Source organism: Macaca nemestrina, chromosome 12 (assembly GCF_043159975.1).
Source record: "Macaca nemestrina isolate mMacNem1 chromosome 12, mMacNem.hap1, whole genome shotgun sequence".
NCBI classification, from domain to species: Eukaryota; Metazoa; Chordata; class Mammalia; order Primates; family Cercopithecidae; genus Macaca; species Macaca nemestrina.
In genome coordinates this window covers 68,975,671-69,000,771 of record NC_092136.1, presented here as the reverse complement: position 1 = coordinate 69,000,771, position 25,101 = coordinate 68,975,671, and the positions used below count along the sequence as shown (strand labels likewise).

General features: G+C 37.7%; 1 protein-coding gene across 1 annotated transcript; it reads left to right on the top strand.

The window, feature by feature from the left end:
• Nucleotides 1-6,874: 6,874 nt before the first annotated feature.
• On the top strand, nucleotides 6,875-7,828 carry LOC105468612 (olfactory receptor 51J1). The gene has a single exon (XM_011718812.3). The coding sequence runs from the start codon at nucleotides 6,875-6,877 to the stop codon at nucleotides 7,826-7,828; it is 954 nt and encodes a 317-aa protein (XP_011717114.3).
• Nucleotides 7,829-25,101: the final 17,273 nt, after the last annotated feature.

Below are 25,101 nucleotides of genomic sequence, written 5' to 3'. Positions count from 1 at the left end.
CTGTAATGCTATGCAAAATAAGAGAAATGTCTTCTAACACTGGCCAAACTCTATCTTAGTCTATTTGGATTGCTATGCAAAAATACCATAAAATGAGTAGCTCATAAACAACAGATATTTATTTCCTATAGTTCTAGAGGCTGAGAAGTTCAAGATCAAAGCACTGACAGATATGGTTTCTGGTGAAGGCCTACTTTCTGGTTAGTAGTTGATGTCTTCCCACTGGGTCCTCACATGGCAGAAGGATCAAGGTGGCTTTCTGGAGCTCCTTTTATAAAGGCTTAGTCCCATTCATGAAGTGTCTGTCCTCATAACCTATTCAGTTCCCAAAGGCCCCACCTCCTCATACTGTCACATTGGTGATTCGATTTCTGCATATGAATTAGAAGAGGGGAAGAAACATTAAGATCATAGCAATCTTCTTTATTTTTATTTAGTTATAAGAAAAGGTCTAGGATTGGTTTTTGTCTTTGAATCATGATTGGTTTCAGAAGTGGGTGACAATATGGAATTGGGCTTTTTTACTCATCATTCAGAAAACCAACAGGTTTAAATGAGCATTGCATATCTGCTTTTTTACTCATCCTGAGACATATCTGTAATAGCAGTTAGATTGAGAACCAGGAACATTTTTTTTCTATTATAAAGACGCACTTACTAGATAATGTCAGGATACATTATACGTTTCTTTGCTAAGACTCAGATATGACATCCCTCTCTAGACTATGCCTAATTTCTAACATGCTTTTAATAAGCAGAAATTTTTGTACAACAGGAGCCCTAGACAACGTTTTTGTTTGTTTGCTTGGTATTGCCTCTTAATTCTCCACTTAATGGCCCACTAAACAAAATTATTAAATCACTTTGTATCCAGCCCTCTGCTTATACAAATTCTGTTTTTCTCCTATATATTCAAGCAGATCTATGCCCTCATGTTTTAGCAATAAACACAAATAATTTGGTTCACATCTAAGCATCTGCTTTAAAGGGGAGGAGTATGAGCTTTGCTAATCTATTTTATAATTCTCTTGGTACACAGATGATTATCAATGATAATAATCATATGATACATTCATTATCTTATTGAGCAAGTTCTCCTGTCCTCCTAGTACAAACTTTTATTTGTGGGCAAACTTTTCTCATGAAAATATGGCAAACATTCTTTGTTTCATTAGCTGCAATGATATGAAATATGTCTTTCTGAGAAAGGTGTGCAGTTTTTCTGGAATGACTTACTTGAGAACAATAATTAATGAACAAAACTCTAATTTTCATTTATACGTCAAAGATTATTAAATTATTGTCAAACTCAATGAATGTATAATGGTAATGGTAATAGGGCCGAAGACTGAAAAAGGAAAATATGACCAAAGTCTCCCAGAACACGATCCCAGTTTATAACAAAAATGACAACCTCTTTTATGCGTGTATTTATGCTAAATGTTTGAAGCAAGCACTGACATTTGGGAAAAAATATACCAACAGCCGAAATTCAACTTGGTGTTCATATGAATCATCCATCCATTGATCTTTCATCACAAGTTCTGATCTTTTTCAATTCCAATGAAGTTTATTTCAATACGACTTTTGCCACTCACTCCATAGTCATATTCTGTACCTCATGATCAACCAGAAGTACTTTTCTTCTCTTTTTAAACTCTAATACCCCATTTCCTAATCACAGGTATGTGTGTGTGTGTGTGTATACACACATATATTAGATCCAGATATATATATACACACATATATAATCCATACCACATGTGATATAGATCTAATCCATGTGATCTAATCTAATCTAATCTATAGATCTAATCTGTACCACATAAGCTATCATTTAAAGCATTTTCTCACCAATTCACAAAAGTCCTCTCTTGTTAAGCCAGTGGCTCAAAAAATAAGTATTTTCAAAGCAGTTTTATTAAGTCTTATAAATGGATCATAGTGGACTTTCAAGACAAATCACATTTTTTTCCTCTTTTCAGTCAGACAATTATCCAATGGACCAACCATATACAAACAATCAAAACTCATTGGTTCCACATTTTTAATTCTTCTTAACATTGAGCTGTGGAAGTACCCACTTTCTGCTAGCTCTCTCTAGCCATCATATGCTGGGAAGCTCTATTCATCACAGCTTTTTGATTAATCTTTCCCCCATCCGTATGCCAACCTAATCTAGAAACTTTTCTCACTATAGCTTAACCCCTTACATTCTGTCATCTCCTGAAATTAAACATTCTTGATGTTCTCTGGATACTAACAATTCTGTGACCTTCTCCTTTCTTAATAAATACACATTCATAAAAGTGAGAGTTGATGACACAATAGACTAATGTTTCGTTTCTTTAGGATACAATTGCCCAATAATACTTATATCAGCTAATATTTCTACTGCACTTTTTATAAGACACTTTTTAAGCAATTTACATATATTAGTTATTTAAATATACTAGATAAATACTATTATTACACTCATTTCACAAAGACATTGACTCTATATCTTTGCTTGTTTCCCTTAGGTTCTCTAGATATTGAGAGAGGGTGATGTTATTACCTAGGTAATTGCTCCTCAGGGAACCTAACTTTCTCCCTATTACTCTACTCCCAGGGACTCTTATCAGCTTTTTAAAAAAATAAGGCAGCATTCCAGCCCCAGGACTAAGAAGATATGAATGCCACAGTGGCTGGGACTTGTTGAACTGAGCTTCCCCATCCCATCTGAGGCTCAGAGGCCAGTTCTACTTGAGGTGAGTGCACAAGCCCATGATCCCTGACATGTCTTGGCTCTGTGTCCCCACTAAAATTTCATATTGAACTGTAATCCCCACAATCCCCATGTGTCAGGAGAGGGACCACGTGGGAGATTATTGGATCATGGGGTCAGTTTCCCCTATGCAGTTCTCGTGATACTGAGTCTTCATGAGATCTGATGGTTTTATAAGGCAGTTTTCCCTCTTCTTGCTAGCTCTCTCTTGCCTGCCACCATGTAAGGTGTGCCTGGTTCCCCTTCTGCCATAATTGTAAGTTCTCTGAGGCCTCCCCAGCTATGTGGAAATGTGAGTCAATTAAACCTCCTTTGTTTATAAATTACCCAGTCTCAGGTAGTATCTTTATAGCAGTGTGAGAATGAACTAATACAATCCCCAAGCCCTGCCTTCTGAAGCAGCATTCAGGAGTCCCAACCCCATGTCACAGTGTGAAGCCCTTAGCATTTTTCCTAAGACAGTAGTCAACTCCCTAGCTTCTTGAACCTGTCTGGTAGAATGAGAGGAATCATGTCCTAAATTGGTGGCAGGTGGAAAACAAAACAAAAACACCAGAGAACATCATGAATTCTTGAAATAGTTTTGCCATCATATTATCTTGGGTTACTCATGAAATGCATATGTCTGGTTTATATGCTCATCTACTAAGTGGGAAATTCTTGTCTCCTTGTTTACCTCGTAGATGTGGTCTGAGTATCAGTGAGCCAATAACAAGGAAAGACAATTTTTAATAAAAAGTTGGAAATAAGCTGACTGTGATTGACTCCTTCTGAGAATGTCTGAAAGAGAGAGAAAGTGGAGAGAATATTAACATTCACTGGTTGCTAAAGGCTCACATTAAATATTTAGAGCCAGTCCCTGAGGTAAATATTAACATCTTTATCTTTAAAAATAAAGATATGAATGTGCACAAAGGTAAAGTATGCAAAGTTATGCTGCACATAAGATTCACCTCCAATTCTGTCCAGCACCAGGGGTATAGTCGTTGCTGTCCCACATTCTATTTTTTTCTGCTGATTTGTTGTGTCCTATTATACTGGGGTATAGACTACATGATCTATTTTGTAAACTTTCAAGCTAAAATGCTCTTGTCAAACAAATCCTAAACTCAGGAGAATGATTGTTTTAAGATCTATTTCAAGTCTCTTATCTGGCAGTAGAGACTCCGGAGATGGAAACTGAGAAAGATGCAAAAAAAAAAAAAAAAAATGCAAGAAAGAAAAAAAAGAGACCACAGAGGGGCAGAGAAGGCAGAGGAGGAGAAACTCTAGTCTCAAGTGTCAGTCAAGATTTGTTTCTTCCAATATCCGTTTATTTGAGGTGTGGCAGGCAAGATAGAGGGTGCAGTGGGATCAAGGATTCAGCAAGGCAGCACACGGGAAGAACAGCTGCTCAATCCAGAGGCAGATCAATATTTGATCTATTTAAAGAAATAAGAAGGCTATATTGAGCTTTTGGAGGTGAGAAAGGAACATAAGGGCATAAGAATGGGGAAGACAAATGTTTCTCATTTTCGGCCATAAGATGTTCTGACATGTGTGATCATTCGTTAAGGTCAATAATTTGTCCCTGAATTTCCCTGCCCTACATTTTAACATAGCCCACAGCACAGAGCTTTTCCTAAACTGATAATCTACTCTGTTACATTGTATCAGAGCATGATAAGTGTCCAGAGATCTTGTATTTAGTCTATTTAGCCAGGCAATTAATTTTTTTCTTTCCATATTTTTATGATAGGAAAAATACGAAAACATCAATTATTTTAATATCCTATTACATCTACAGTATTTATTTTCCCATATTTTATTTTAGCTTTTGTCAAAGTGCCATCTTATATACCCACTGCCATGGTAATCTCCTTTTTTTTTCCTGCACCACATTGCATACAACCTAGCCTGGAAATTTTCTACTAATTCTTAGGTCTTAGCTGAAATGCCACTTTCCAAGGAAAACTTTTCCTGACTTTTAAGAATAAATTGGGTTTTTCCCTTTAGGACCCACTCAAAGTATCTTGAACATTTCCTTTGTAGTACTCAATATAATTGTGACTAGCTTGGAGATAAGACTTCAGCATAGGTGACGACTATTTGAATATTTGTGGAAGAAGATTTGTTCTTCATGAGCTGTGGTTGAAAGTTGCAGAGATTTTCTGAGTAGGTCTAGGACTCTGCGTTGCCTAGGTCCTGCATGGTCCGTGACATAGAGGTGCGCTGACTGGTCCTAGATCTGCAGAGCAAAGAACTTAATAATAACCATCATGGAATAGTGAGGTCCCTGTTGATGTGTAAGTTCAGCAGTGGCTGAATGGAAAGTTCATAGAAGAATCAGATTTTCAGCACATGTGGGAAGCATGTTTGCTCATGTGTGAATAGGTAAGCAAGTGTGTCTGTGTGTGTTTGTGTGCATCTGGGTGAACGACTTGAAAACAATCTTCAGAGGTCCTTCCTACTATGCTCGTCCAGGATTCTAATGTAACTGCTGACCTAGACAATGCTTATCTCAAAACACACCCAATTCAGGCAGGTGGTTTTCTCTTTCCCTCGACTGCCTTCCTCTCCTCCCCAGGAGAATATCCCTTGAAAATCTGTTTAGATTTCCAGTGTTGTTGCTGTAGTGTATTCAGCAGTGTGTCTGAGCTAGAAAGAAAAGGTCCCAATGGATAAGGTAAGTTTCTTTGAGAACTGTTGAGTCAACAAATTGTGGATGTCATCATTGACAGAATATTTTCATGAACCTTAAAGTCTGCACACACATCCACAAATGTAGGTTCCTTCTCCTTCCTGAATCTTCCATGCCTTTGCACATAATCTTTCTAGTTGACTCCTAGAACTTTCAAAACATGGGACGGCTAACCCAGTGTGGGTCCAAATTTCTTGCTTTTCTATTTTAATTCTCTGCCACTTGCTCCAGACTCTGGCCACTGCCACTATCTCAGCCTTGCTTAATTATTCATACAATTATATTCATTCATCAGGTAATTTTTAGCTCTTTTTATATACCATGCTATGGACCTCATCTTTATATATTTACCAATAAAATATTTTCACCTATTCCTGACATTATTCCATCTCTCATTTTGGGATTGCTTACATTTGTCTCTTTCCCCAGCAGCTTTTTACGGCCACACATCTCCACACCAATGCAAGGCAGTCATTTCTCTCTGAGTTGATCCAAGGTGCACTACACCTTAAATGCATAATCTTTCTTTTCTTTCTTTCTTCCTTTCTTTCCTTTTTCTTTCTTATCCTTCCTTCCTTCCCTCCTTTTCTTCTTCTTCTCCTTTTCTTTTCTATTTCCTTCCTTCCTTCCTTTACTTCCTTCCTTTCCTTCCTTCCTTTACTTCCTTCCTTCCCTTCCCTTCTTTTCTTTCTCTCTCTCTTCCTTCTTTTTCTTCCTTCCTTCTTTCCTCACCTTTCCTTCCTTCTTTACTCTCTTCTTTCCTTCCTTCTTTCCTCTCTTCTTTCCTTCCTTCTTCCCTCCTTCCTTCTTTCCCTCCCTCCCTCTTCTTTTATTTTCTTTTTTCCTTCTTTTCTCTTCTTTTTTCTTTTCTTTTATCTCATGTTGTTGCCCAGGCATAAGTGTAGGGGTGCAATCTTGGCTCACTGCAATCTTTGCCTTCTGGGCCCAAGTGATCCTCCCGCCTCAGTTTCTCAAATAGCTAGGACTACAGGCACACTCCACCAAGTCTGGGTAATTTTTGTCTTTTTTTATTAGAGACAGAGTTTTGCCATGTTGCCTAAGCTGGTCTCAAACTCCTGGGCTCAAGTGATCTGCCTACATTGGCCTCCCAAAGTGCTGGGATTACAGGCATAAGCCACTGCATCTGATCAGAGGCATAATTTTCTTTCTGTCTATAACATAATGTCATTTTCTATAACATAATTTTCTATCTGCCTATGACAGAGGCTGTAGCACTCTCCATATTGGAAATTTCTTGATGGTGGTCATTTGTCAGTTTTTAGAAATAAATTCGGCCACATAAATCTGTGAGTTTGCTTTTTTCTTCCCTTCCCTCAGCGCCGTTATCTTTCTTCATAATGATGTCATCTCACTAATTTGTTTCTAATTTTCAAGGTGGCACTGATACCAGGGGATGATATGTCAACATGAAAAATTCCAATAACTCTTCAGGGTTTTTACCTACGACATTCATTTTGGTTGGCATCCCAGGGTTGGAGGCAGAGCACCTCTGGGTATCCGTCCCCTTCTGCCTGATATACATCATCATTTTCCTTGGGAATGGAATCATTCTTCATGTCATCAGAACAGATGTTGCCCTACATCAACCCATGTACCTCTTTCTTGCCATGTTGGCACTGGCCGAGGTTGGTGTCTCTGCATCCACCCTGCCTACAGTGTTAGGCATATTCCTTTTTGGAAATACTGAAATTAGTTTTGAAGCTTGTCTTCTCCAGATGTTCTCCATCCATTCTTTATCTATTATGGAGTCAGCTGTGCTGCTGGCCATGTCTTTGGACCGCTTTGTAGCCATCTACAGCCCACTGCGTTATACAGCTATCCTGACACTGCCCAGGGTCTTTGGCACAGGAGCTATTATCGTACTGAAAAGCATTATGCTCATGACTCCATTGCCCATTCTCTTACAGCGTCTGTCCTTCTGTGGCCACAATGCTCTCTCACATTCCTATTGTCTGCACCCAAATCTTATCTATCTATCTTGTGGGAACATTTCTGTTAATAATATCTATGGGATTTTCATTGTTACCTCTACTTTTGGGCTGGATTTGTTGCTGATTGTGATCTCCTATGGGCTCATACTCCACACTGTACTGGGTATTGCCACTGGAGAAGGGCGGAAGAAGGCATTCAACACATGTGGCTCACATACCTGTGCTGTGCTTGCTTACTATGTGCCTATGATTAGCTTGTCTATAGTGCACCGCCTTAGACATCGTGTGTCCCCTCTGCTGCAAGCCATGATGGCCAGTGCCTACCTCTTCTTCCCACCTGTTGTCAATCCTATTGTCTATAGCATTAAGACCAAGGAGATCCGTGGTGCCATTTTCCGAATGCTATCAGAAAAAAGACCCAGAGTGTAGCCAAAAACCATAGTAGGAAGAAATGTTTTTGTTTGTTTGCTTGCTTTCTATAATAACAGGTGGCCCTAGATTGCATGTTATGTAATTGATATCACCTTAAAACATGGCGTCTAACAGGAGGTTCTCTACAGTCTGACCATGAACTGAGGTGAGGGTGCAGGTAGAGGTGAATTATGTGTGACAGAACAGTACACGAAAGTGAGGCTATTTTAAAACATGTGGTATGAGGTTTTCTTCATTACCTTGTATACCTGGAGCAGGAATGCAGAAAAGATTGTAACACAGCACTCCTCATAAGGAAAAGGCACCTGGGAGTTGGAAGGTATAATGGGAACTCTATTGAGCCCTCTGTGCTAGGGAGAGAGGAAGTAAAGTGTATTATATTGTCTTCAGTTATTGCTCTCTGAATTCAATAGGAGAGAAACATACCAGCTAGTTCAAAGGAGGCTTCCACTACAGGCTATGATGTGGCATTCACCCAACCTTACCAAGGCCCCAAGTTGGAAGTCTCAAAGATTAAAAATCCTGTTTATTATGCAAACTTGAGACTCTCTCATCCAGGTTGCAGAAACTTTTAGAGGCAAACATCCTCTTTGTAGATATTCATACTTTCTACCTCGTTGGATGCTCTTTTGCAGGCGTTTAAAATGATACAGTTTATACTTACATTTTCAGGGAAAGAAATTAAGATTTTTAACATAAAATATATACTAAGAATTTTATTATTTTCATCACTTCCTATAGCAACCCTAAGAAATAGGATTAATGGGCCGGGCGCAGTGGCTCAAGCCTGTAATCCCAGCACTTTGGGAGGCCGAGACGGGCGGATCACGAGGTCAGGAGATCGAGACCATCCTGGCTAACACGGTGAAACCCCGTCTCTACTAAAAAATACAAAAAACTAGCCGGGCGAGGTGGCGGGCGCCTGTAGTCCCAGCTACTCCGGAGGCTGAGGCAGGAGAATGGCGTGAACCCAGGAGGCGGAGCTTGCAGTGAGCTGGGATCTGGCCACTGCACTCCAGCCTGGGCGACAGAGCGAGACTCTGTCTCAAAAAAAAAAAAAAAAAAAAAAAAAAAAAAGAAAGAAATAGGATTAATGTAATTATTACTTTTCAGATGAAAAACTGATGTTTACATACAGTAAACATCGTGCTTAAATCTATGCCTCTAAGACCTAGCATTGGAATGTACCTGGGTAAGACTTCAGAGTCTGAGCTCTTAACCCCTAAATTGTGTCAACGAAGCAAGAAATAAAGCTCTTTGATCTCATTAGTAGTCAGCCAAGTAGAATTTATTGAGGTTACTCAATGGGTCAGGTATACTTCTAGGCCCTAGAGATAAAGCAGTGACAAAAGACACAAGGTTTCTTCCACTAAAAGAACTTAGAAAGAACTTTTTCTTCTACATTCTCCATCTCTGCTGTACATTTCACTTCCTGGAATGATGTTTAGAAACAACTTTTAAATTGACCTTATAATGATCCTTTTACAAATAAGCACACACTGATAAAGCTTATGAATATAAATTTTAAACATTTTAAATAGTTTGCTTGCATTTTGCATTGTAAAGATGTCAATAATTGACAAAGAGTGCTTTTACAAGAAGTCTTAATTTCTTGCACAGTTAATAGTGTGAGACTGCCTCCAAGTTTCCATATACTCTGTTTCTAGAGATTCTGACCTGGGGATCTGCAGTTGCCTATAGCCATACCCTAAATTAATAGCCTGCTGATAGATGACACAACTCTGTAGAGGACAATGCCTCAAAATTATCAATGGAAACCAAGCAAGTAAATCCACAAGAAGAATCATTTCATCAGTGGCCAGATAAATAAGACAGTGATTATTTCCTGGGATGAGAAGAGAAGAAGGAACATCTGAGTAACATTAGAGTATCTGTAAAAAGACATCCCACAACCAGGTAGGTACAGGAAAAGATGTTAGGACCAGATTGTTAAATGACTTAACATAAAATGAGAATCTTAGGAAGTCACTTCCATTTTCCCTCTGAGATTGCATAGTGAATTATCAGCCTTCTTAAATATTATTACCATATTATATTTAGTAAATGTAAGGCCATTGGAAATACTGAAGCTCTGTAAAGATAACTTGTCCTTAGATGTTTCTCAGATTATAGCCAATTTACTGAATATCTTCGGCTTCATTCTAGAATGGATTTCTTTACATGTAATGCTCCTTCTAGTTCTATTTTTTCCAATCTTTACCCTGAAGTCCAGTCTCAGAGACAACATCAGGTTCAGGAAGAATCCTAGAAAATCACACAGTGAAAAGAATCTTGGAAACTCTTGGTGTCTATGAAATTGTGTAATAAGCAGAATCTCAAGACTCTCTGGGATTTTCTACCTTTATATTCTGCTATTTTAACTTAAAATTTATACTTTTGGAACTATCTTTTATGTTCTCAACAAGACAAAGTTACAAGTCATTATATTCAGCTATGCATGGAGCTAAATTAAAAATTAGGACACTAAATAAACACTTTCACATTTATCAAGGGAATACGAGTTTGCTTCAAGCCAATTCTCCTGCCAAGAACAATTAGAAAAGATATAGAAATAGTTTTAAATGACTTCAGAGAGCACTCAAGGCAATGAGGATGTAAAGATCAAGATTCCAAACAGAAGTGAAGCCTAGAGAAGTATGCCTGATATTTATGGAGATTTTTCCCCTGAACAATGAGATCACTTGGACTCGGGAAGGGGAACATCACACACCAGGTCCTATTATGGGGAGGGGGGAGGGGGGAGGGATTGCATTGGGAGTTATACGTGATGTAAATGACGAGTTGATGGGTGCTGACGAGTTGATGGGTGCAGCACAGCAACATGGCACAAGTATACATATGTAACAAACCTGCACATTATGCACATGTACCCTAGAACTTAAAGTATAATAAAAAAATAAATAAATAAATAAATATATCAATTTAAAAGTAATAGATGAGGAAGTAAGAAGAGTTTACAGCAAACTCAGAGAGTTGGAGTACAAGAAGACAATTGTCAGAGCTACAAAAATAAGCAGTCAAATGCATAATGACAATGAAAAATTTTATTACAGCTTTTCTAGGAAATAACACAACTAGGCCAAAACCACAAAATTAATTATTTAAAATATTTGAAAAACATCATTAAAAATATCGATCTTATTAATAATTAAAAAACAAGAAAATAACAATTATGTACTACCCATTTTTTAACTGCATGTGGAACACCTACCAAAACTGACATTACTGTGGGGCATATTTCCTGATCTGTATTGAGGGAACAGGATGTATTCATTTTGCAATAATTTTTGAGCTATACACTTATAAGATGGACACTTTTATCTCTTAATATTATATGCACATAAAAAAGTATATAATAATAATCACCTGCCTTTGTGGTGATGAGGAGTGAATCTCTGCACATTGACTTTCAAGAAATCTCCTGTTTTGAGTTCCACACGATATCATCCCCTCTTCCTGAGTTTCAGCTGCCTTAAATACATGAAACTTTCTGACTTAGCAGAATTGCATGGTTTCTTGTTCACTTCTTCCTCTGTAATCAGTTGGGTTCTATATCTCTTTGCTTTGCAAAATCAGTTGTCATACACATCCATGTGCTTCCTATTTTCATTTTTTGAAAATTTCTCACCCGCTTTTGCTTTCTCACACATTATACTATTCACCATGAGTTAATAGTTGTATTAATATTAATACTTAAATAAATACATGTGTTCAGTTTACCTGCTTTACATATTTTGATTTACACAGTTTTTCTCCCTTTCTGTCTCCCATCAGATTTTTTTTTTATTATTCCCCCTGTTTATTCTAGAGTTATAAACTGTACTTCTATTCTCATGGGTAAAGTTTTAATATCTGTACTTTATAAATTTCAATGATATTCAAAATATCCTTCATTCTCTTCAAATAAGCAAATAATTTAATATATTTTTAATTACCATATATTTCCTCCTCTGCCATTTTTTCTATCAATAATGATTAATTTTGTATCCACATTTTAATAAAATATTATTGACAAAGATTAAACATTCACATGATTGAAATTTCAAAAGATTTGAGAGAATATATATTGAAAATATTCACCTTGTCTACATTTCAATAATTCTGGCTTCTCTCCCCAAAAACATATTTTCACAGGCTTATGATACTATCTTTTCAATTTTTCACTGATCTTCCCTGAAACTACATCTTACATCACTCTTTTTCTCTCTGAACTACAGCAATATCAAATATCTTTCATTTTCTGCAGTTCCAAATTAGCTGTTTATAACAAGCTGCTTCATCCATCTGTAATGATTATTACCCTTCCTTGCTCACTGCAGTCCCTTCCTCCTCATCCTTTAATTTTATCCCAATAATTGCTTCCTAAGTGATACCTTATTTTATCCCATGTATTAGGAAAAACCTCCTAGCTTAACACTGTCAAAATTCTTTCCTTCCTTCCTTTCCTCCCTTGTTCCCTCCCTCCCTCCCTTCCTCCCTCCCTTCCTCCCTTCTTTCCTTCCTTTCTTCCTTTTCTTTCTTTGCTCTTTTCCTGCAATGGCCTTGGATATGTACTAATAAATTTGGAAAAAATGTAGCAGTCAGAGCAACTGTTCTAATTCCTCATATTCTCCATCTATTTGTTAAAACAAGAAAAGTCATTCATGACATCCAATTGCTGATCTGGTGCTATTTGCTAGAGACTGGTCTGGCACTCACAGCTGAAGTTTGGTGCTCTTTTGTTACATACAAACCATTCAGAATGTCGTTTACAAGACCAGCCTGTGATCACAATGTATCCAGAAAAAAAAAGACCATTTTATAATCCAAACATAAACATTGTCCAAGCCTCAAACTACCGAGCAATCCCCCTCAGTTAATTAGAGTGACTCCAGGTTTATTATCAACTCAGACTTAATCTCACTTTCTATAGATAAGATTTGTGAATTTATCAAAGGAAAATTAAATGCTACTTCCTGGAAGCATTTAATTCATAGAAAAGCATCAAATCCTTAAGCCTTCTTCAAAATCACCTAAAACAAGCCCATAACCTATAATAATATTTTTGTAACACCCTCCTAATTCCAAATGTTGTGCATTCTTTATCACTACAAGTAATAAACCCAACTTGTTCATCTATAGGTATGTTCTTGGTGGTATTAGCCTTTTTTAAAAAGGATGCCCTGACTTCTAAGCAGGATGTAAGTCTATGTAAGACCAATACTCCTGCTGAAAATAACTAGAAAAGTTGTATTTTAAAATCACTGTGTGTGTCTGTGTGTGTTCAAAGGCATTAGGAAGCTATGAAGCAAGGGCAACAAGAGGTTGCCCTCTCAGACTCTGGAGAGTGGAGAATCTTGGAGAGGTAAACTGACATCTAGAGCCATTTTCTTTCTTTTTTTTTTTTTTTTTTTTTTGAGACGGAGTCTCGCTCTGTTGCCCGGGCTGGAGTGCAGTGGCCGGATCTCAGCTCACTGCAAGCTCCGCCTCCCGGGTTTACGCCATTCTCCTGCCTCAGCCTCCCAAGTAACTGGGACTACAGGCGCCCGCCACCTCGCCCGGCTAGTGTTTCGTATTTTTTAGTAGAGACGGGGTTTCACCGTGTTAGCCAGGATGGTCTCGATCTCCTGACCTCGTGATCCGCCCGTCTTGGCCTCCCAAAGTGCTGGGATTACAGGCTTGAGCCACCGCGCCCGGCCGAGCCATTTTCTTTCCCTGGAGGCATATGTCAATTCCCTGCAAGAGGAAAAAGATGAGGATATGGGCTTTGCCCAGACAGAGGGAAAAAGACACACCAACAGAACAGAAAAGAATTTTGAATTAACTAAAGTAAATCCAATTAGCATTTTTCAAAAAGTAAAGGAAAATGGGGAAAAGCTGATGAAATAATGGAAAAATTCACCAAAGAATTGGGATATATTAATAAATAATTCAATGTAAATTCTAGAACTAAAAAAATCTATCAAAATAAATGCATTTAAAAGAATATTAAAGGTAACAGAAAGCTATTCCAAGAAAAGAAAAACAAGTCAACAGAAATAGCCAAATGAAAGCACAAAAAATGAAAATATAAAGATATGTGAAATACATGTAGGACATTTAAAAGATGTAACATTCATAGAAACTTAAACGGTAGAGGAAAAGGAGGTACAGAAGCAATATTTCAAGAGACAATGGTTGAGAATTCCCCTAAACTGGTAAAACACATCAACCCATGTATTCAAGAAGGTCCACATAGTTTATGAAAGCCCTGAATAAGCATATCATATTTAAATTAACAGAAACAAGTAACAAAGAGAAATACACTGAAGTCAATCAGAGAAAAATGTCTCCTTATCTTTAAATGGTCAAAAATAGTACAAACAACTGGATTCTCAGTAGAAATGAAAGAAGCTGAAAGATAATAGATTTATATATGTAAAATAACCACCAACATCCCATTCTATACACAGTGAAAATATTCTTTTAAAATGAAAAAGTAGTTTTCAGATAAGCAAACACCGAGAGTATTTGTTAGCAGCAAACCTGCATTATATCAAATGTGTTCTTTAGTCAAAAGAAAAATGATCCCAGAGACACGCACAGAAATATAGAGCGAAATTAAAAGCATTGGAAAAGGTAAATATATAGAAAAAAGCAAACATTGACTAAAAAAAAAATAATACTCATGTTGTATTGGGGTTTGAACATTCTTTGAACTATATTTGTGGCAGGAATAATGCAAAAAGAAGGAGATATAATTTGAGTTTTTAAAGTTCTGAACTTCTGTCTAGCATTATTGGGAAAATGGAAAAATGGTAATTTATAGTAGACAATAAGATGTCAAGACGCAATTTGTTATCTACAAGATAATCACTAAAAGAATAGTAAAATACAGTCATGTTCCACATAATGACTTTTCTATCAACAATGGATTGCATGTAGGACAGTGGTTCCATAGATTATAATGAAGCTGAAAAATCCTATCACTTGTTACTTACTATACTTTACCTTTTATTGTTATTTGAGAGAGTACTTCTTCTACTTAGAAAAAAAAAGTTAACTGTAAAAAAGACTCAGGTCCTTCAGGAGGCATTCAAGAATAAGGCGTCATTATCCTAGGAGATGACAGCTTCATGTATGTTATTGTCCAAAAGATCCTCCAGTGGAAAAATGTGTGGAAGTTGAAGATAATGTACTGATGATCTTGATCCTGTCTAGGTCTAGGCTAATGTGTGTGTTCGTGTCTTTATTTTTTTTTTAATTTATTTATTATTATTATACTTTAAGTTGTAGGGTACATGTGCATAACGTGCAGGTTTGTTACATATGTATACTTGTGCCATGTTGCTGTGCTGCACCCATCAACTCGTCATTTACATCAGGTATAACTCCCAATGCAATCCCTCCCCCCTCCCCCCTCCCCATGATAGGCCCCGGTGTGTGATGTTCCCCTTCCTGAGTCCAAGTGATCTCATTGTTCAGTTCCCACCTATGAGTGAGAACATGCGGTGTTTGGTTTTCTGTTCTTGTGATAGTTTGCTAAGAATGATGGTTTCCAGCTGCATCCATGACCCTACAAAGGACACAAACTCATCCTTTTTGATGGCTGCATAGTATTCCATGGTGTATATGTGCCACATTTTCTTAATCCAATCTGTCACTGATGGACATTTGGGTTGATTCCAAGTCTTTGCTATTGTGAATAGTGCTGCAATAAACATACGTGTGCATGTGTCTTTATAGCAGCATAATTTATAATCCTTTGGGTATATACCCAGTAATGGGATGGCTGGGTCATATGGTACATCTAGTTCTAGATCCTTGAGGAATCGCCATACTGTTTTCCATAATGGTTGAACTAGTTTACAATCCCACCAACAGTGTAAAAGCGTTCCTATTTCTCCACATCCTCTCCAGCACCTGTTGTTTCCTGACTTTTTAATGATCGCCATTCTAACTGGTGTGAGATGGTATCTCATTGTGGTTTTGATTTGCATTTCTCTGATGGCCAGTGATGATGAGCATTTTTTCATGTGTCTGTTGGCTGTATGAATGTCTTCTTTTGAGAAATGTCTGTTCATATCCTTTGCCCACTTTTTGATGGGGTTGTTTGTTTTTTTTCTTGTAAATTTGTTTGAGTTCTTTGTAGGTTCTGTATATTAGCCCTTTGTCAGATGAGTAGATTTCTGATAAGCAACTTCAGCAAAGTCTCAGGATACAAAATTAATGTGCAAAAATCACAAGCATTCTTATACACCAGTAACAGACAAACAGAGAGCCAAATCAGGAATGAACTTCCATTCACAATTGCTTCAAAGAGAATCAAATACCTAGGAATCCAACTTACAAGGGATGTAAAGGACCTCTTCAAGGAGAACTACAAACCACTGCTCAGTGAAATAAAAGAGGACACAAACAAATGGAAGAACATACCATGCTCATGGATAGGAAGAATCAATATCGTGAAAATGGCCATACTGCCCAAGGTAATTTATAGATTCAATGCCATCCCCATCAAGCTACCAATGAGTTTCTTCACAGAATTGGAAAAAACTGCTTTAAAGTTCATATGGAACCAAAAAAGAGCCCGCATCTCCAAGACAATCCTAAGTCAAAAGAAAAAAGCTGGAGGCATCACGCTACCTGACTTCAAACTCTACTACAAGGCTACAGTAACCAAAACAGCATGGTACTGGTACCAAAACAGAGATCTAGACCAATGGAACAGAACAGAGTCCTCAGAAATAATACCACACATCTACAGCCATCTGATCTTTGACAAACCTGAGAGAAACAAGAAATGGGGAAAGGATTCCCTATTTAATAAATGGTGCTGGGAAAATTGGCTAGCCATAAGTAGAAAGCTGAAACTGGATCCTTTCCTTACTCCTTATACGAAAATTAATTCAAGATGGATTAGAGACTTAAATGTTAGACCTAATACCATAAAAATCCTAGAGGAAAACCTAGGTAGTACCATTCAGGACATAGGCATGGGCAAAGACTTCATGTCTAAAACACCAAAAGCAACAGCAGCAAAAGCCAAAATTGACAAATGGGATCTCATTAAACTAAAGAGCTTCTGCACAGCAAAAGAAACTACCATCAGAGTGAACAGGCAACCTACAGAATGGGAGAAAATTTTTGCAATCTACTCATCGTGTCTTTATTTTTAACAAAAATGTTTAAAAAGTAAAAATAAACACATTTTAAAAATGAAAAAATGTGTAAAATAAGGATATAAAGAAAAAATATTTCTGTACCACTGTACAATGCATTCATGGATTTAGCTGTATTATTACAAAACAGTGAAAAAGTCAAAGTATATAAAGTAGAAAAGATATAGTAAGCTAAGGTTAATTTATTATTGAAGAAAGAATACTATTTTTTATAAATTTAGCATAGCCTAAATGTCCAGTGTTCATAAAGTGCATAGTAGCAAACAGTAATGTCCTAAGACTTTTCATCCACTCACCACTCACTCACTGATTCACTCAGAGCAACGTTCAGTCCTGCAAACTCCATTCATGGTAAATGCCCTATTCAGGTGTATCACTGTTTATCTTTCATAGCATTTTTTACTACACCTTTTCTATGTTTAGATATGTTTAGATACACAAATACCTCTGTGTTACAATTGCTTACAGTATTCAGTAGAGCAGCATGTACATGTTTGTAGCCGAGGAAAAATAGGCTATATGATATAGCCTAAGTGTGTAACAGGCTGTACCATCTAGGTTTGTGTGAGTACAGTATGATGTTTGCACAACTACAGTATTGACTAACAACACATACCTCAGGATATATCCCTGTTGCTAAGTGACACATGCTTGTATTTCTAATAATACATTAATGAATGGAAAATGAAATAAGTCCCCATTCATGGGCATTTGGGATGATTAAAAAGAATATAATTGTGGTAGACCAAATAATGTCTCCACCCCTATAAGAAAAGTCCACATCCTAATCCCTGGAACTTCTGAATGTGTCGGTTTACGTGGAAAAGGGCAGTTAAGGCTGCAGATGGAATAAAGGTTGCTGATCAGCAAACCTTAAAATAAGGTGAAAGTCCTGCATAATCAAGTGAGCCCAACATAATCACGAGTGTCCTTTGAAGGGAAATGTCCTAAGAGGCAGAAGTGTACCAGAGAAGAGGCAGTGTCAAAAGGACTCAGCCTGATGTTGCTGGCTTTGTAGAGAAAGAAATTGACTAAAATTCCAAGAATGTGGTTGGCCTCTAGAAGCTGAAAAAGGCAAGAAAATGGGTTTCCCCTAAAGCCTTGAGTAAGCAAGGCAGTCCAGCCAATTTCTTGATTTTAGCCCAGTGAGATCTATTTCAGATTTCTGAACTACAGACTCTACTCTAAGATTTTTTTTAAAAAAAATGTTGTTTTAACCTATTACGTTTGTGGTAATTTGCTCTGGTCACCACAGAAAACTAACATAACGTCACCGACCTTTCTCTCCTTGTCCTCAAATTCAAGCTTCTCTGCTCAAGGGACATTATAATCTATGGATCTTTACAGATATGGTCGTTTTTCTGATATGCAAATCATTTGCCAGGATGTGACTGTATCTTCTTCGGTAAATCCTAGATGCCTGGTCTTTTTCAGGGCTCCAGAAAGCATTAACAGTGAAAGCATTAAAAAGCATTGAACCAATTCAAATGTCCATCAGTGATAGACTGGATTAAGAAAATGTGGCACATCATATACACCATGGAATACTATGCAGCCATAAAAAAGGATGAATTTGTGTCCTTTGTAGGGACATGGATGCGGCTGGAGACCATCATTCTTAGCAAACTATCACAAGAACAGAAAACCAAACACCGCATGTTCTCACTCATAGGTGGGAACTGAACAATGAGATCACTTGGACTCGGGAAGGGGGACATCACACACCTGGGCCTATCATGGGGAGGGGGGATGGGGGAGGGATTGCATTGGGAGTTATACCTGATGTAAATGACGAGTTGATGGGTGCTGACGAGTTGATGGGTGCAGCACACCAACATGGCACAAGTATACATATGTAACAAACCTGCACATTATGTACATGTACCCTAGAACTTAAAGTATAATAATAATAATAAATAAATAAATAAAAGAAAAAAAAAAGAAAATGTGGCATATATACACCATGGAATACTATGCCGCCATAAAAAGGATGAGTTCATGTCCTTTTCAGGGACATGGATGAAGCTGGAAACCATCATTCTCAGCAAAATATCGCAAGGACAGAAAACCAAAGACCACATGTTCTCACTCATAATTGGGAGTTGAACAATGATAACACACAGACACAGGGAGGGAAACATCACACACCTGGGCCTGTTGGGAGGTGGGGGGTTAGGGGAGGGATAGCATTAGGAGAAATACCTAATGTAGGTGATGGGTTGATAGGTGCAGCAAACCACCATGGCACGTGCATACCTATGTAACAAAGGTGCACGTTCTGCACATGTACCCCAGAACTTAAAGACCACAGTATCCTTTGGTGAGTGTTTCTTAATATCGGTAATAGGGTACTTTCTGATTATTTCTTGAGGCATGTGCTCATTTTTTGAGTCATGTGCAGGTATATGAATTCTATATCCTAATAAGACTTCTGAGGACTTACTTTTGATACATCTTCACTCTCCTTCAAATTGTCTAAAATATTCCCCTCTTTATTTTTTAAATGATGTAAGATTTCTTATCTTCTCTTTGTTTGCCATAATGAGACTTTTGGGGGCACACTTGTGTGTCACAGACATCCCAAGATCATGATGATAAGCTAATGCTTTACTCATAGTGCCCAATTTATATCTATATCCAGGAATGAAAATGTCTTCAGCATCTCAGGTAATAAGGAGTTATCAGGCATGCCTAGAAAACAGAAGTGCTTTTAAGAACATACTGGTAATGTACTTTGGCTTTGGAATTCAACAGAACTACAGTTGGTCCTCCATATTTGTGTATTCCACATCCATGGATTCAACCAATCTTGGGTCAAAAATATTGGAAAAAAACTTCCATCTACACTGAACATGCACAGATTTTTTCCCCTGTCATTATTCTCTAAACAATATAGAATATCAATTATTTACATAGCATTTACATTGTATTAGGCATGATAAGTAATTTAGAAATTATTTAAAGCCTGAAACCAGTAAGTGGCTGATCTGGGACTAGAATCTAGTTCTTCCAATTACAAGTCCCATGGTCTTCCCTATAAGGTCCAGCAGCCAACCTTCTGAAGCAAAAGACATCTAAATGAGAAAAATGGGAAGATGCTGGAGAAGTTGGTCATCTTTATTTTTCCAGGCAGAGAAAAAGACTGAATAGCAGATAGACTTTTTTTCTAGCCTCCTACGCAAACTGAAGGTCAGGTGGTAAGGAACAAGGGTTAAGTCACCTTTAAAAATAGCCCCATCTCAAAAGTCTATATATTCAGTGATCAACTTAATAGGCTCTCTAGAATCTGAAACAAGAGTCCAATCCTGTACCCACTGAGAGAATGTCCATCTTTATACAATTGTCACCCATGCTCAGCTTCAACATTCCCAGTGATGGGGAGTTTATTGCATCCCTAAATCACTGTCCTGGTCAGATCTCACGGATATGAAGCGCTTTCTTATATTGGTCTTAAACATGCTTTCTCCACATTACAGATAATGTTGCAGACTCAGGGCCAAAATAATCTTAATCAAGTATTAACTGAATATTGCTCATGGAATATGCTATTTTCTTGCAGAACATTTATGTTAATTTGTAAACATATATGTACTTGTGTAATTATTTGCCTAAAGTCTGTATCCCTACTAGATCATAAATTCTAAAAAGAATGGATAATATTGAATGTTTTTGTGTGTTTATTTGTCTGTTATCACTAGATATCCCATACTAGCACAGGGTCAAATACATAACAGACGCCTAATAAATATTTAACTGGATGAATAAGTAACTGAATGGATAAATAGTATCTGAGGTTTCCATGGTGATATCCTGTAATCTTTCCTTCTTCTCTTAACCTGTCCTAAATCCCTTTAGCTATTTCTCCAAGTGTCTGAATTTTAATTTGCACACCACAAAAGTCCTCCTGTCAGAGTGGCCAATCAATAGTCCAGTGTAATATGAATCAGCAGTGTGATACAGAGCTTACAACAAATCTGTAGTTTTTTCTAATACTATTTAGTAGAAACAATAACTTTCTCATCTATAACTTTGTAGTATTTTGTACAGACTTTTTCTATTTTATTAAAATTACATTTATACCTGCTTCCTGTCAGATTTTGAGCTCTTTTAGGATCAGACTTGTGCCTGGTTCATCCTCGCCTTCTCAACACATGACATGATTCTGACATAAAGATATGCTAAAAAAAGATTAATGAATAAAAGATGAATATACTACTTAGGCTGTAACTGGAGTACCTTCAGTTCTTGGTTCTATATTCTAAATAGGAGTTAAACTGACTGCATTACACGCAAAAAGTAACGGGAATTAAGTCACATTAAGGACATTGAAGGAATGAGTGATGCTTCATTTTGACCAGAGGAGACTGCAGTAGAGATGGGTTGGGATCAGTGTGACAGGTACTGAGCTGTAGGTGGAGATCACAGGGTGACAGTCTGGGGTTCATGTAAGAAACATTTTTCTAAAATCACAATGAAATAATAAGCTTCTGGGCAGTGAAGGTGTTCAAGCAAAGACTGGATAACTCTTTATGAAAGTTGGGGAAAAAGAATGTCAGCATCTGCTGAATCAGGATTAATGGGCGCTCAACTCTCTTTCTGCCTGCAGGCCTGAGATTCCAGACTGGCAAGGTCTCTCCTATTCAGTGACAGAACCCCATGTCTGTGGATCTCTGTGGGACAGAACAGAGGCAAGCTCTCAACCCCTGCTGTGTGATCACCCATGTGTCTTTCACTGCTAAAGCAGTCTCTGGCAGGCTTATCTGAAAGTGGCTGGCAGACCACGAGGGTATTTGAATGAATATTGTTCTTTCTACAGAAAACCTGTATAAAAGTGAGATTTGAGGATTTTAAAATTGCGGACAACTATGCAAACATACACAGGCATTGATATTCACTCAAAGATACAGAGGCATGATAAGAGAATCTGAGAGAAGCATACAGAAGCGCAAGCAGAATTGTAGCTAGAAACACACTTATTGTATACACACCTCAAAGACACAGACTGATCAAATTCACCTGAGAGAGCTTTGTGATGTGAGAGTTGGACTAAGACGCAGAGGACCAGAGCTCACAATGGCTCCAGAATGGGCCTCAGGTAGGCACCAGCCAAGAGAGGAGGTTGCCTTTATGCCTCTGCATAAGAGTTCCCAGATGCCAGAGCTCCTGGGGTCCTGCTTTGCCTGAGTGTGATGCTGTGCTGGTGATGGGGAAATGAGGGGGGTTAGATCTTGGGAATAAAAAGCTAAGAAAAAGCAAATAAACAAACAAAGAAGAAACCACTTCACCTGGAGATACTGCCCTCTCCCCACTGAGAAAATGAAATTTCAGCTCTTTCCTTATAATGAAGAAGTTGGAGACAAATTCTCCAAACTTCATAGCAACACCCTCACAGTTATCCAGCCTCAAAACTGCAACTCTGTGCCCAGAACAGAGTCTAGATCCCTGAATTCTGAGCTTAAAACTCAGATCTCAGGCAAAACCTAAAGCTTAGATTCCAGTGGGAAAATTCCAGAGCTCAGATCTCAGAGGCCGGAGCTTGAAGGCCAGAGACAACACCAGGATTTAAGCCATAGAGGATATGACCTGACTGCCTCAATCCACTTAGTCCTATACTTCCCTCCTAAATTCCCACTCCCATGGTCTGCCAAGTTACAAGTTCAGGGCCTCCTCCAAAAGAAACATTCCAGGATACTGAAGGACCACGGGTTCAAAATCATACAGACCTAATTTTAAGTCCTGACTTTGCCACCTGATTTTAGAAGATTAACATTCCTTTAACTTTGAACCTGATTTATAAAAAAAAGGAGAGTACCTATATACAAGCGATTGAAATCCAAATGAGAAGAAGAAAGTAATAAGTTTTTTTCTTTTTATTGAATTTATCACACATGTTAGTTATCATAAGTGTCCTTGCAGGTTTCAATTTCAGGTCTCCCAAACAGATTCTTTTTCCCAACATCTGAACTTCCCGTTAAATAATCCATTTTACCTCCTGTTCATCTCAGTTTTAGAGTGAGGGTGTATTGAGAGAAAGAACAGCAGGAGGGCTCTCTCCCTTTTCCATCAAGTGGTAGGATGGTTCAGGGAGGGAAATAGAAGATGTAATGTTCTCTTCCCCATGTAGAGCACTGAAATACCAAAGGAGCAGAGGAACAGTGGCAGAAGAACACCTTCTACTTTTCATTATTGTTATAGGATTGGTTGGATCAAAAATAATGAGTTGGGAACCAGGAGATGAAATTCAGGAGTAATCATGAATCATGACCTTGTAAGTTAGGTAACAGAATCATGGACAAAGACGGAAACAGATGATGCCTCATGCTGGGCATAAATTTCTGCCTTCCAAGTAAGACACTAATCTCTTTAAGGAAGCAACTGGGTTCTAATCGTTTTTGTACCACCAGGACCCTGCTCACTAGTAGAAACTCTGTGGTTTGATGATCAAATGAGTTCCCATAACATAGCAAGGCATAATAGGAGACAACATTAATTGTTCCTGGTAGACCAGGAAGAGGAAATACATCTTAGGCTTTGGAAAGTCTTTGGTAGATAGCATAGATGGAACATCTACTACTATAAATTTACAGATTCAATAACCTATACTCAGATTTCACCCCAGCCTCCCAATCCCAATGGCTGCCCCTGAACTTGACATAGTCAAAAACTTCTCTATCTCTGAAATCCTGAATTTCCTGTTTTCATATCCTTGCTATAGGCTTCTACCTTCCAACCTTCTCATGCCCATGCACTTGCTCTTGAGTCCCCATGATCCCCTAATTTCCCTCTGGTCTATGAACTCTTCTTCCTCACTTTTCCCCTGAACTACTCACCCACACCAAGACTGATATTTTCATCTCCTCTTTACCTCTCTTTCACATTCACATAGTAAACTCCAACCTTTAATAAATTCTACAATCAAACCAGGTATGCAGCTGGATAAAACCAAAGAAGAAAGTATTTTATGGGAATAAAAAAGAGAGAATTATTACTTAACCATTACCAAAATTTTAAACTTATGCGCACCTTTATTGATTCTTAATCTCTATTTTCTGAGAAAGAGATTTCTCTCCTTCTCCAAGGACAAGCTCTCCACCTTCAGGATTTCATTTCTTGTCACCTTCTTCAGAGCCTTTTTCACTAATCCAGTGCATATTCATTTTCTCCCTTTCTGCCTCTTTTCCTTCAGGCAATAAGTGTGTGCAAGACTGTTCCATCATAAATATGCAATAACATTCTTCTCTACCCACCACTCTATGACCCTTTCCCAATTCTTAACCAAATTTCTTGAAAAATTGTCTCTCCAGGTACCTGGAAATAGGAGTTTGTATTGTTTAATTATTATTTTTTAGTGATTTGCCTGCTTCTCCAGCTTGTTTCTGAGATCTTCAATGTCAGGATTCAATCTTACATTACCTTCTATCACTGCTCATTTCATTATATTGTGGCTTCCACACTCCCCTCCTCTGAGTTGAAACAAATTTCTCTATGGTCACCAAGTGACCTCTTTGTCTCTGAATCTAATGCAAACATTCTCTCTCCCAATTCACTTGATCTTCCTGCTACAGTTAACACTGTTTTTAACTCACCTTTTTAGAAACACCTTCTTCATTCAAGAGTACTATTTGTCCACAATTGTATTTCTTCCTTGGCTTCTCCTTCTCTACCTTCTTTACTGAATTCTCTTTTCTGTCTTTATTTTAAGCAGCCTCAACCTAACTTCAGGCAAAATAAACAGTAGTCAGAATGATGCAAACTGAGAAGTCACACCATAAGAGACTTCAACGTAACCTTTATTTAAAGTAGTTCTTCTACTATATTTTCATGGTATTTGATATCTCAAAATTAAACCTTCATTCTGGAATTTCAGCATAATGTCTCTTTTATTATCTTTCTCATTTTAGAGTTCCCATTTTATTCCTACCACTCCTCATAAACAGAGTGAAATTAGATGGTGACACGGTGCTGAATAATATCCAGATATATCAGTCATAATCCCAAATATATATAGGTAGTGAGAAGAGATTCCTCTATTCTTTTGGTTTCTTTCTCCTTCCAATGAAAAGGCAAAGCATCCATTTAATGCGTAGTATTTTCTCCTCATGGGTTACT

Bases quoted from the DNA above. Each gene is read 5' to 3' on its own strand.
- LOC105468612 (XM_011718812.3), top strand. From the start codon at position 6,875: ATGAAAAATTCCAATAACTCTTCAGGGTTTTTACCTACGACATTCATT.